Source organism: Pipra filicauda, unplaced genomic scaffold (genome assembly GCF_003945595.2).
Source record: "Pipra filicauda isolate LSUMZ 115617 unplaced genomic scaffold, ASM394559v2 scaffold412_size1447426_pilon, whole genome shotgun sequence".
NCBI classification, from domain to species: Eukaryota; Metazoa; Chordata; class Aves; order Passeriformes; family Pipridae; genus Pipra; species Pipra filicauda.
The window spans coordinates 6,108-19,746 of record NW_024104546.1 but is presented as its reverse complement, the minus strand read 5'-3'; the positions used below and the strand labels follow the sequence as shown (position 1 = coordinate 19,746).

Genomic DNA, 13,639 nt, shown 5'->3' with positions numbered 1-13,639 from the left:
AGTGATCCACTGAAGTTAATTTAGCTGACCATTTTTGGCAGGATCTTCATGTAAAATCCCTTTTGAAACATGGCCATGGTCTTTTCAGAACATCTGTTTGCATAACATGTATTTCATAAATAAGATGCATGTTTTTTTTAAAAGCCTGAATCATCCTCCCTACCTTTATTTTTAAGCTAAACATTTCCAGCATAAATATAAACAGCTTCTGCAAATGCAAGCTAAGCCTGTTGCTCTGTAGCCTTTGCAGCCCTGTTCCTCTCCCTTCTCTTTCTTTCCCATCTCCCACACACCTGCCTTCCTCTTGCTCCTACTTCCCCAGGTGCTGTGATACTACAGAAAGCTCAATGAGTTTCAAATATTCCTCCTTCCCCAACTCCAAAAGATAAATTTGAAAAATATTTACAATAAAAGGTGTAACTAAAGGCCATTTTGAAGTCCAAAAGTGCTGACCAATCTATAGCATTTACATCCCTCTTAGGCACTAATTTTTTTTTAAGCAAAGAAATTGTGAAAAGTAACATAAAAGTACTTTATTAACCAACAAGGTTAACAACATGCTTCACATGCAAATTTTACATTCATGAACTGCATTATCAAGTTATTTTTCTCTTTGGTGTTAGTATTCACTGAAAATGTTATTTTAATTAACTTTTATTTAACTATTAAAATATAGATACTGATTTATGTGCAACTCTTACCTTTCCCTACTCTGTTGTTATATGATTGGTAACTGCTTAGCAAGATCACCACTTTCCTCATTAAATTCAGAAGGGTTTTCTGTTTTGCTTGTTTATCACAAGGTGACAGACCCCTTCCAGTGTATACCTGAGATTTCTTGCAGCTTGAGGAAAGAAGCAGTCTGGAACACTGTAAACTTAATGTAACTGATAGACTGGTTCAACATCCATGTCGCAGATGGGATTTTCCTGTGAGGTTTTTCCCTTTAATGCTACTTTCCCTCACCTTTTGAAAGATAATGGAATTTTTTAGTCATGTGAAGTATTTTGGCTATAAAACCCAGCTAAGTAAGCCCAGCTTATGTTTGCTTTCACTTTTTAAATAAGATTAAAGAAAACTTCCAGAATAAAAGGAAAGTCAAATCAATGTTGTTTTATGTTGCCAGTCTCATGGGACTCATGATAGCATAGGAATATAGGAAAGATTTTAAGTGCTATTTGCTTCAGAGCTACAGACATGTAAATCTCAGCCATTTGTGTCCTGTTCACGCAAGGTCCATAGATAACTTGAAACATTAAACAAATTATCCTCACCTGAAACATCATGGAGAGGGTGACTGTTCTTTCCATAAACTCCAATGTGAACTTGGTTCATTTACTTCTGATGGGGGCTGGGTAAATGAATCCTGTACTGATACATGGGTATAAAAATGTGTCTGTTGTCTTAAGAAGAGTGATAAGACTAAATAGAAAAAGTATTTTTAATAATTCTTGTCTACTAATGTTGAAATGTGTACTGTAGCTCGTCTTAACTGATGAGTTTTGAAGTTATCTCGTTCTTTTTAATTCAAACAAATGGTCACTAAGTTCTAAGATTCACCTTCAAAGTAATTTTTTCCTTCCCTAAAAATTAAAATTCTATCTTTACAAGCTAATACAAAACTAAGTAAAAAAAAATAGTTGTATCTCTGTAGCAATCTGCTGGGGCAACGTCATTGCAATCCCATCTATAAGTCATCTAGTCTTTGGTCAGTGCTTGTCATCTTTATGTTTTAAAGCAAAAGAAGACTTGTCTAACATGCCTATGTTCTGGTCATAACATCACTCCTTGATGTCACATTGCTGTGTAAATCCCATAGGATTAGATTTGAATGGGAAAATTGATCTACTTTCAAATGTCATTTCTCTGAACAATAAAGGTCTACAGGTCACTCCCACCCTGAAAACCGATTATTGGCAGATCTGGGTTTATTTTAGTGGCAGAAATGATCTCTGGCATACTGAGAAAAAATGTATTTTTAACAGTAGCGTATCTGTGTTTTACAAAAGGAGAAATAAATTACCCTAGTTAAGGAAACCCAGAGCAAAGTCAAAGTGGAGTAATATCCCACTGCTCCGTCCATTGAAAGGCCTGATTTTATCCCCAAGCTGCAAGAAAAGTGAACAATTCTTTGTAATTGAGCTGTGGAGCTCATAAAAGAGAGGGACTGATGCGTTATCCTATTTTCTAATAACATTGCTTTATGATACTGCTGCTCTTTAAAATGCTGCATTTTGAGAAGAGGCATTATGAGCCAGAGCATACAAAAACTGTACTATTTTTCCTTCCTTGCTATAAAAAGCAGAGACTTGGATGTTAGCAGAATGGCAATGCAGTATAATTGTATATTAAAAAAAATCTACATCAGTATGGAGTTACTCATAGTCAAGCTGGATATAGTGTTAAGTAGAACTGAGTAATCTTGCCATTTGTATTGCAGCTTCCTTTTGACTTTGTGCATTTTGCTTTTCTGTTTCTTAGATGCACAGCCCACAGATGGAGAAAGGGAGGTATGGAATCAGATCAGTGCAGTTTTACAGGACTCGGAAAGTATGCTTGCAGACCTTCAGGCTTACAAAGGAGCAGGACAAGAAATTAGAGATGTATGTTTGTTAATGAGAGTTCTTTGGAAGCAAAACCAAGCAAAACTCAATGTGTTCCTAGCTTCTGTTCTCTATCCAAGGACATTGAATGAATTTATATGAAAGTCTCATTAAAATTGTATTTATAAAATACATTACAGATTATGCATAATATTCAATATAAATGCCTAATGTGAAGTCATTAAATGATGGCCGTTGGAACTTCTTTTAGGTTTTCTGTTAGTAATTAGTAATTATTTTTCACTTTAAGAAACACCATTTTATATACCCTGTTTCATGTATCTCCTAGTAGAGAAGTTGAGGACATGGAAGAAATAATACTTGGATGTTAGAAACACATGACAAAAGTAGTTGTTCTTCTGTGTAAGTGGAATAATGAACCACAGTAAATTTTAACCTTACATCCACTTTATTCTGTGAAACTGGTCCTGAAGTACAGTTTTGAACTGTAACTTACAATTTTTCTCAGGTGACCAAACCTTTTCCTGCGTCAGCTTTGCAGTTACTGTTACTGTGAGCTGTTGATTACTTAAGAACTTCAGCATGTTGAAGATCTCAAAATCATCAAAACCTTGAATAAAAGGCTACTTCTGTAACCAGTAGTCATATAAAAGGCTTTTTACCTGGTGCTTTTACAGTAGTTTTGTTCCCAAGAGAATACACTAGAGCATGTTTCCCTATGTCAGTGGTGCACTGTAATGAATGATTTTAAAACGGTATGTTACAGGGGGACAGGGAAGGTGGAAAACATGGTATTTTTTTAAATTATTAATTTTCTGTTCCTATGTAATATAATTTCTCATAATTTTCTCTTGTTCTGTGTTTTACAATACTTACTTTCTAAAATAATGTAGAAAAATTACAGACTGCCTTTTGCTTGTTATTTGTTTATCACAGTTCTTTACAGTAATATTTTCATTTCAGGCAATACAAAATCCCAATGATATCCAGTTGCAAGAAAAAGCATGGAATTCAGTCTGTCCTCTGGTTGTAAGGCTGAAGCGCTTTTATGAGTTTTCACTCAGATTAGGTGAGCCCTGTTTTAGTATGTTTGTTTAATAGGTTATTTATATATAGCAAAATAGAAACTTTCTTTATACACAGATTTTTAAAGAATTAATATTCTTTCTGTTTGATATCAGCAGACATTTAACTGCATTACATTTGTCAAGGCATATTTTTAATCTTAATTTAACTTTGTCATCTCTATAAACACAAAAAATTATATAATTGCTCTTTGAATTAGGACTCTGGAAGAGAAAAAGTTTGCAAGAATATATGTATGAAGTGGAAGAGCTCCCAATGCAAGGGAATTCTACAGCATCTTGCTAACTAAGTCTTTCACTTTTTGAGTTATGCTGGTAATTATAGCCACAAGAGCTGATTTATATTACTATCAGTGCCTAGGAGTCCACTTTTAGTAACAGATGCCAGAATAATCTATACTGAGCTGATGGCTAATTGGGGAAGATGAAAGAGAAGGAGTTGAATATCTTGAATGAATATAAGAGTTGAATGCAAGAAAAATGCTTCCTCTAGAATTCTTGATAGGGATCCCAGATAAAGGGAAAAGAGCTCAGTGATACAAAATGGAGAGAAAATGGCAGAGCCTGAAGAGGCAGGTGTCTTTGACTGATGTTTCTCACTTTAGGATAGTAAGAAAAAGCATTTCTGTTAGGGCTCTGCATGTTCAGAGGGTTCCTTCCCTTCAAAAGCAGTATATTTAGATATGCACTTAAAACTTTGTCATAAAGTGGACTGACTAGAATTTGTGCTTCTGATTTTATATTCAGAGAAAGCCCTGCAGAGCTTACTGGAATCATTGACCTGCCCTCCTTACACTCCGACTCAGCACCTGGAACGGGAACAGGCTCTAGCAAAAGAGTTTGCAGAAATATTACATTTTACTCTTCGTTTTGATGAACTTAAGGTTAATAAAATCTTTTAATACATTTTGATTTTGCCATGTGTTTTGAACCAAAACTGATTATTTCCTGTTTGTCTTCTTGAAAGATGAGAAACCCAGCAATTCAGAATGACTTCAGTTATTACAGGCGGACAATAAGTCGCAACAGAATAAACAACATGCATGTAAGTAAATAAACTCTGATCTGCTGCTCACACTGAGGTATTTATCAGGATACATTTATGCCATTTATAGTAAAGTTTTTGCTTTTGATTCGCTAGCTGTCGTGTTCTCTCCTTCACACTGAGAGTTAATCAGCAGTCCGGATGAAGTGATTAGAGTGGAACTATTCATGCAACAATCTGCTTGCTGACACGAACATGTACTGTATCTTTTTCTTGCTGCTGGCAAGATTTTAAAGAGCTTTACTGACTGTTTTTTCTCCTGTTTTCATCAGCTAGACATTGAGAATGAAGTGAACAATGAAATGGCCAATAGGATGTCCCTGTTTTATGCAGAAGCCACACCAATGCTGAAGACACTCAGTAATGCAACAACACATTTTGTATCAGAAGTAGGTAATGGGGGAGAAAGGTCTAACACAGGCATCCTTGATTTTAATTTTGCGTGATGGTTTACTGAACATGGACTTCTTTTTTTACCTTCCAGAACAAAACGTTACCAATTGAAAATACGACGGATTGTCTAAGTACTATGGCCAGTGTATGTAAAGTCATGTTGGAAACACCGTAAGTTTTATCTTAAATCTTGGGGGTTTTGTATGAGAGAAACCTGTATTGTATTTTAAGTTGCCACCTAGGGCACCTCAGTTTTTTCCAATAAAAACTGTATCTTTGCCTTAAGTTGTTACCACTTTTTGTACACAAAGCACAGCCTGGTATTAGAAAGCCTTGCCTCCTATTTTAACCACCTTATGATGTTTTTCGTGAATCAGCATTGAGTTTTGTTCGAGGGAGCTTACATGGTCGGCCTGCATTTCAACAAAAGGTTAAAATATGAGTGGAATCTCATGCACTCATAGGCTTCTGTGTCCGTGTCTTGTCTAGCCTGGCCCATAGGCCAACTGCTGCCTCCTGTTTGCCCGTGCTGCTCAATTATTAGCACACAGAGGCAAGATTTTGGCTCTTCCACACAGAGCTTTAGCAAATGATACACAAGGACTATTTCAAGGATCATTGAAGTAGATATTTTTTTGGATGCAGCCATCTTATTCTAGATATGAAAAAATTCAGCTGTATGATTTTTTCATTCATATGAATGTATTCAGCTATACAGTTGTGTTCATATCTACTGTTGTAGATAATAGCCAGTGGGGTTGTTTATTATTGTTTTGCTGTGCATTTAGCGGAGTATTTTTTAGGTTAGATGTCTCTTTAGTGGAAAACACATACCAGATAGAGCCAAAGTAGAGTTTTCTGCCTTTGAATCATTTGCTCATGGTGCCATATAAAAGGCAGAATTTCTGAGGTTTGTTTATGAAAATTCTGGAGAAGTATATGTTGGGGGCAGGACTCATTTCACAATCCCAGGACATCGTAGGAGTAGTAATTGAAAAGTAGCCTTATGTGTCAACTCTTTTTTTGGCCAAAGAAGAGAAACAAAGTTGTGAGTCATCTACTAGAAGATTATCTGATATTTAATTCTAATTTTGGGATAATCAAGCATTATCACATCAAAATGTCTGTAGCCTTTAAATCTGTTCATGTTATGATGCTGTGTAAGAATAAAAGTTCAAATTGGAAACTGAGAGGTACTGTAGTACAGATTTTAATATTTTTAATGTTGTTTAAGTGAAAAAATCAAGTTTTGTATTGAAAATAAATTGATATTTATATTGAAATATTTCTACATATTATTTATATTTATAAATTAATTTATATTGAAATGAATTTTCTGTTGAAATTAACGACACTAAACAAATCTATGTATTATCTACTCAAAATAATATTTGTTAGAATAAATATGATAATTTCTTTTTTTCCCAGTTTCTATTTTTCTCTGCTGCAGTTCATTTTTCATTTCCTGACAATGGTTTCAGGGATTACAGCCTAGAGGGACTGTTTTAACAGTGCCATCCATACTCTTATGAAAAGTCAGAGAAAAACTCTGGAATTAATTCAGACGAGTCCTATCTAGTGGTACTTCATACTGAGACTCCAGTGTGTTGGGTCTCTGAAATTAAACAGAAGTATGATCAGTCTCCATCATATTTCATGAAGTTTTCTGTGAAGTTATAATCACATACATTTTTTGAAGTGAGGATCTCAACTGTGCATGAGTATTAGCAGAGGTTTACATCTCTCTATTTGCTTTCTAACCATTCTTCTAAATTGGCAAGGGCTTATGATACTCAAAGATCTTTGAAGTCTTACTAAGGTGCATCTTCAGCCTTAAAATACACTTTTGGTTCAGATTTCATGCACTCACTGTCTAATTTTTTTAAATTGTCTAGTAAAAGTCAAGACTGTTTGTTTCTTTTGTTCTGTTTTCCAGAGAGTATAGGAGTAGATTCACCAGTGAAGAGACCCTTATGTTCTGCATGCGAGTAATGGTGGGAGTTATTATTCTGTATGATCACGTTCATCCTGTGGGAGCTTTCTCAAAGACATCAAAGATTGATGTAAGAGATGCTTTTCTTTAATACTCTGTAGGTTTGGGAATACTAGTCTGCAACTCTCTTTCAGCACAAGCTTATGACTTGGTACAAATAATTTTAATTCCTTTTGGATGGCAAAATTTAGAATTTGTCTTCACCTGTGTACTTTAATACATCAGTTCGTTTGAAAGTAAAATAAGGATCAACTTTTTTTCTTTGCATTTTCTTCCAGATACAGATAGTAATTTTTTTTTGTTAGCTCTGCTTTCTTGCCAAGTGTATAGTTACAGTAAAATAATTTTTTATTACATCTACGCTGGAATATGGTCCATGGTCATAATTTTTTTTAATCATGTATTTTATTGACCCTGAAATGCTCTTTTTGGCAGTAGTTCTCTTGTAAATAAGTAGATATTCAACATTGTCTCTGCTTTGTGTGAGATCTGAAGTAGCAGAACTGAAATGTTACTGTTGTAATGCTGATAATGATCCTTCAGTTTTAGCATTAGCATGACCAGTCACAGGGAAATCAACCTTATTTTTCCATTTGAAAAATTGCAAGCACACATAAAAAAAGCACTCTTATTTTTTTATATATGTTTTTACAAATCTAAATCTTATGCATGACGTCTTTCAGCAGAAATAATCTGTTATTCATGAAAAAAGATGCCAAGTCTTTCCCTTTACAAGACAGCTCGCTTCAAAAGAAAAAAAAAACATATATATTATTGCCCTCCATGACCCTGGGTCTTCATTAGCATTTTGCATCTGCAGATACCAGTGTTTTGCCGCATCTCCTGTTTGACTCTATGCAGAGGGAAAGATGTGTCACAGAGAGGTGAATTGATCTGCTCAAGGTCATGAAGCAGATGGAGCGTGGGACTTGAATGCAGATTTCCTGACTGCCAGTTCAGTTTCTTACCTACAGAGATAACACAAGTGAAATTTTGATAGGACCAAATATACAGTGTGTGTACTTTGTTTCTCACGTTTATCCTAAAGCCCTGTAATTCTGGATCCCTTTCCCCACCCACGACGTGGGGGAGCCCAGTTCTAGTTCCATCTCCATCTGAAGAACCATTCCGACGTCTTGAGGGATGGGGAAAGGCAACTCCAGCACTAAGGGTTTCTCAGGCCCCAAGCCTGGAGGGGAGAGGTGCCCTCCCCTCTCCCCAGCACCCACGTGGTTCCATGGCAGGCACGGAGACAGCACACCGGCGTGGAGAGGAGGCAAGAGAGAGTTTATTGTTGGGAAGGGGTTTATAAAGCTTTTAGGAGGGTCAAAGGAAAACCAATCACAAGTTCAGGGTCACACAGAAAAAACCATCAGGTAAAGGGTCCACAGCCAATAGGAAGGGGTTAACCAAGGACCAATGAGAAACACCTCAGGACACCTTCCCAGGACACCTTGTGTGAGACAATAGCTTCACGGGGGGTGTCGGGGAGAGGGAGACAGTGACACTGCAGAAAATACAAAAAGCCATTTTGAAACATGTTTAAACCAGTTTCTCATCAGATTCACTGCTACATGTAATCTTACAGTAAAGTTATGGAGAGGCAAATGGGAAGCGGGAGATGTATGACTCAGGTTTTTTTTAGTGACTACATGGTCCCAAATCTTGACTAAAACTAATTAGTTTAGTGATTCTTCTCAAATTAAAACATCTTCTAATATTTCAGATGATGAGTTTGTTTTACTGTGAAAAACAATTCTTTTCTCCCACTTCTTGGGAGCCATTTCAAGAGAATTTCAGGGACAATGGAGTATATTACCCTTTCCTTACTCTTTCAAAACTGGAGGCTGTATTTCAAGCTGTTAATTACAGGCTCCTAGCTTAGGCAGCCTGATAGCTTCTCTTTTTGACTGTTCTAGGGATTCTGATTTTAACAAAAATGAAAAAGAACTGTTTGAATTTTCATCCCCTTTGAGGGGGATCTGACAGGACACGTACACCTCTACTGAGTGATGTGCATATAGTCTTGAGTGTCTCTGGTTTGGGAACAGTAGCGGTGTCACTTCAAAACACGTGGTGCTACCCAGAGAGTTTCATCTGATCTGCTATTTGCAAAGCTAGTTATGCTTTCCAGGTAGAAGTGAGCCAACTGAGCAGTAATCAGTGTCTGTTAGGCTGGTCACTGCCAAGGAGGCTGAACTACTTTTCTGAGTAATTTTTGTTGGCAAATAAATGGACCCTGACTTCAGTTAAGTTTTTCATCAACCACTTCCTTAATAAGGCAGAGGTACCTTTTAACTGCAAAGAAAATACTGGTGCATAGATTTAGCACTCTAATGTGAGCTGGAAAATTAGAAGATTCAGATCTTGAGTCAACCATACCTTTATCTGTCATTTTGAATAAGATGGAATTCATCTAGACTAATTTCTGGATAACTTTATTAGATGTCTTCATAGCAGTGGGAAGAAATAGGTACTTCTGGGGCATAATTCGTTACATATAAAAGTGTATTCTGAATAGGTTAGAGAGATTTCTTGTTTCTCTCTATTGAATAGATAGGGAGTCTGTAGAGTGGGTCAAATGAGTTCTACCCCTGCTTTCTCTGCTTCATTTCCCTTTTTGTAAATTTGGACAGAGTTTCAACCTGTTTTTTGCAGTCTCTACAAAGATGTTCATTCAGTGTAGTGTTTAAAGTCAACATCATGGACTTCTTATCTCAGATTAAATTTGTAACCCCTTGTTATGAAAATAATCATAAGATGTCACCAGTTAAATTTACAACTAAAAACTGAATACTGAAAATTACTTCCTTGTCTTCAAACATAAAAATAAAACTCGAAGTTAAAACATCTCTTCTGATAGTTGCTAACAATGAGATGGAACTCCCCAAATCTTTTTTTTTTAGCTTGTATCAGCTGTTCTTATTTTTTTTTTTCTAACTTGGAATTAGAGAAGTCATATTCAAGTGAAAATATATATATACTTGATATGTAATTTACTCTCTACAAATGCTTATTAAAGGAGATGTTTTCTCCAAAGTTGGGTTTTTAACTTAGATATAATTGTTAATAAGTTTTAATGCTTTTATTGTGTCATATAAAGCAGCATTAACACTCAGTAGGAAAAAAACCCTGCCTGTCTATGGTGAAATTTTTCCTTGTTTTCAGCTAGTGCAGTTCATATATTATTGTTCAATAGTGGCATGCTTCTGTTCCCAGATGAAGGGATGCATAAAAGTTTTAAAGGAACAACCACCTGACACTGTGGAAGGACTTCTGAATGCTCTCAGGTATGTATGGAATAATTGTGTGATTCAGCCTTAGAAAGTTATCTCTTTATAATTAAGACTCTTCACCTTAGAAACTTGATTTATTAAGACTGTCCTTTGAGGTTTGCCTTCATTACCTGGAGTTTTCTTAAGTAGCATTCATTTCTCTCAGTTTCATTTCAGTTGGATAAGCAAGGATTATAAGTATTGTCAACAGTGTATCTAAGCTAAGATTTGTTATATAAAATGCCCCAGCAACTAGAACATTTTAGAAGCCAAGTGTAGGATTTCTATTTCTCAAACTTGGAAAAAAAACCAATAAAGCTCTTCAGTCTTCCCAGGGCATTTAAGAAAGCTGCTTTAAGTAATAGATTATGCCAAAAGTCAGTCTGGATTCCTAAGTGCTTTTAATATTTACCATATTTCTTATGTCTTTCCATGATTTTGCTTCTTTTGAGGCTTTTAACTGGGGAAAAAAAAGGGAGATAATTTTGACCCAAATTATGACAGTGTTGTAGGTGGGTAGAAAACAGAATTTAGCCACAAATCTCCGTCTTTTAGAAGGGAATAATTTATTGCAAAGAGTATTTAGAAGATGAAGAGCACCAGACTATTACCAGTTAAATTCCAGTGAAACATGTAAATTCCTCCTTTGTGAAACTGAACTGTGCTGATTTCAAAAAGGGGCTTCCAGTTTTCAGACTTTCCTAATGCCCATTCATTTTATAAAATATTGTTTTAACTTGTAATTTCTAGGTTCACTACAAAACACCTGAATGATGAATCTACTTCAAAACAAATTCGAGCTATGCTGCAGTAGTATCCTGAGACAAGTAGATGTTTGTATTGATCACAGAAGATGTGTATGTTTACATAATTTAATACAGTTTGATGTTAATACTTGTGTGTATTTACATAACCATTTTCTTCACATTGCTAAAATATATGAATCTGTTCATAACCTGACTGACTTTATATAGTGCAGCCTGTTTTTATGCTAGGCTTTATCTTCTGACCTTTAAAATACTTTTTTACTTAGATACTTCAGTTATGACAGTTTATCTGTGCATTTTAATCCTTAAAAACCTTCTCTATCAGAGAATTAAGTAGTAGTGAAGACAAAATGGAAATCAAATAAACTGAAATGTCAAAGGTACCACAAAAAAAGAGCTTTAAAGAAGGAGAAAGTTAACATGAGGGAAAGGAAAATTCATTGGGTGTGTTTTAAGAACATGTGCATAGTTTTTTGGTCAGTTTTAGGATCTCATCAAACTACTATGAATAGCAGAATACCTGAATGTTCATCACTCTCATAAAACACATTGTCTTTCCTGTAATAAGTGGAGATCCACCTAATTTTAAGAATTATGTGCTGGCTGTCATCCAAAAATGTATTGCAAAGAGATAATTTTACCTTTTTAATTAAGAATAATGTACCTTTCAACAATTGAGGAAATTAATATCCTTTTTCAGATTCGATATAAATAAACAGAAAATGTGTTTAAAAACCATTGATACATTTTGAAAATTCTGTATAATTTTATTAGATTTAGAAAGAAAAGGGAAAATACTAATGCCTTGACTTAATTGGAAAGAGTTTGTCAGTGTAAATATATCACAGTGAAAATTAGCTCTTTGGCAGCTCTAGCTGGTAAGTAATTTTTTTGCTGATCTAAACTGGGACACTCTTCTGTAGCAGCAAATTTCCCTAGTGTCAAATTGGCCTCATCAAGCTAGGGATGATATAAATTTAAGAGCTGAGCTGTTCTTAGGAACTCTATCAAGTTCCTTACAATGTTATTCATTAGATGATTCAGAGTCAACACAGAAATATTTGTCAGCTGACTGCTCTTCATTGGTTTTTGAGATGTGATTGATACTTCAAGGAGTTGAGTTCCTTGCTGCGTTGTTTGTTCTTTCTAGTAAATTTTCCAGTAAATGGAATAGAAATACTTTGCCAAAAGCAGCAAAGTGCTCATGCTCTGTTAAGTGTGTGTCTTCTGGGTGGTCTGCAGTTGCTATACATATTTTTGCAGAGGTCACGTTCTAAAAATGTGTTTGATTTTGTGTACTTTGCTTGCATTATATGTGTGAAAACTCCAGTGCTTGTGCACAGATTCAGATTTACATTTACTTATTCCTGTGTACATATATCAGGGTTTGTATGCTTTCACTGGAATTTTCATGCATATCACTTCTAAAAACATTACTTTAAGACTTTGAAGATGCATTTGGTCTGCTGAAACTTGGCTGCACTGTGACAAATTGTATCATTGAACTCAGTTCTTAAACAGTATTAATATCACAAGTTCTCTGGAATAGGGATTGACTTAAGAGTTTATTTCTGAGCAGAACAACCACTATGACGTTTCTCAGACCTGATCAGAACCCACAGGTGCCAACATCATACATGTGGTGATACTGGACAGCACCACATCTCCAGCATTCCTGTCACACGCCTGCGGTTGCAGCAGCCGATCACTGTGTTGTTGTCGGGAACAGAATTAGAACTCACATTAGTTTTTGTTGTTTTTTTTTTCTGGAAGCAATGATCACACTGTTTTTTCCCAGTAGTAAATCCACTGTTTACAAGCTCCATTTTTAATGAGAGGACATTTAAAAATGTATATTAGGGAAAATCCTGCTTTGTTCATAGTCACTTCCAGTTAGGTGAATCTAGGTGGATGACAGACCATTCTGTTGAGCTTTGAAGTTAATACACGCTTACCTGCAATTATTTGTCAAACAATGAAGTCTTCTCTTTAAGTAGCCCAGAGAAAAGCTATTTGTCACTTGTATAATAAAAGTGTAAACCTTAAATCATTCCGTGAGTTGTCATGTGCTGTTTGCTGAAGTCACAGAATTTCTTTGCCTGCTTTGATGTTTTTGTACAGAAGTTTGTTTGAAATAATAAAAAGTTTGGTACAGTAAGCATTGGGACTCTCTGTGTTTAGAGACAACATAAACAGGTTGTGAAATACCTCATTTAATGTTTTGGATCGGTGATACAGTAGTCTCACATTTATGTATCCAGTTTATATTTTATTTTAAAACCATTGAAGATGTTTCACTTGTACACCACAATAGTATAACCTCACGTCACTTAAACAATTCCTGTCTTTTTCTGACACTTCTTGACACTTGTCTGTCATCTTGATAAGGGGAAAATGTTGATATTGCTGAGGGCATGAATCTCTTTTCTGTGACTTTTATATCTTCACATTAGTCATCCTAGCCTATGGTGGCCATCTCAGGTTTGTGTTTACAGTCAGTAAGGTCACCAGAGGATG

At 35.5% G+C, this 13,639-nt stretch overlaps 1 protein-coding gene across 9 annotated transcripts in view; it reads left to right on the top strand.

Annotated features, from left to right (window-relative positions):
* CYRIA (CYFIP related Rac1 interactor A) overlaps positions 1-13,280 on the top strand; it is a 54,388-nt gene extending 41,108 nt beyond the window's left edge. For 6 of the 9 annotated variants that reach the window (XM_027750748.2, XM_039385473.1, XM_027750752.2 and 3 more), the window contains 9 exons: positions 2,482-2,603; positions 3,528-3,633; positions 4,397-4,533; positions 4,617-4,694; positions 4,967-5,083; positions 5,179-5,258; positions 7,024-7,150; positions 10,249-10,370; positions 11,106-13,280. In XM_027750748.2, coding sequence (XP_027606549.1) covers positions 2,482-2,603; positions 3,528-3,633; positions 4,397-4,533; positions 4,617-4,694; positions 4,967-5,083; positions 5,179-5,258; positions 7,024-7,150; positions 10,249-10,370; positions 11,106-11,169 — 953 coding nt within the window. In that variant the 3' untranslated portion in view covers positions 11,170-13,280. Of the gene's footprint in view, positions 1-2,481; positions 2,604-3,527; positions 3,634-4,396; positions 4,534-4,616; positions 4,695-4,966; positions 5,084-5,178; positions 5,259-7,023; positions 7,151-10,248; positions 10,371-11,105 lie in introns of those variants that run through there. The other 3 variants (XM_027750751.2, XM_039385472.1, XM_039385474.1) reach the window with 2 other exon arrangements.
* Positions 13,281-13,639: the final 359 nt, after the last annotated feature.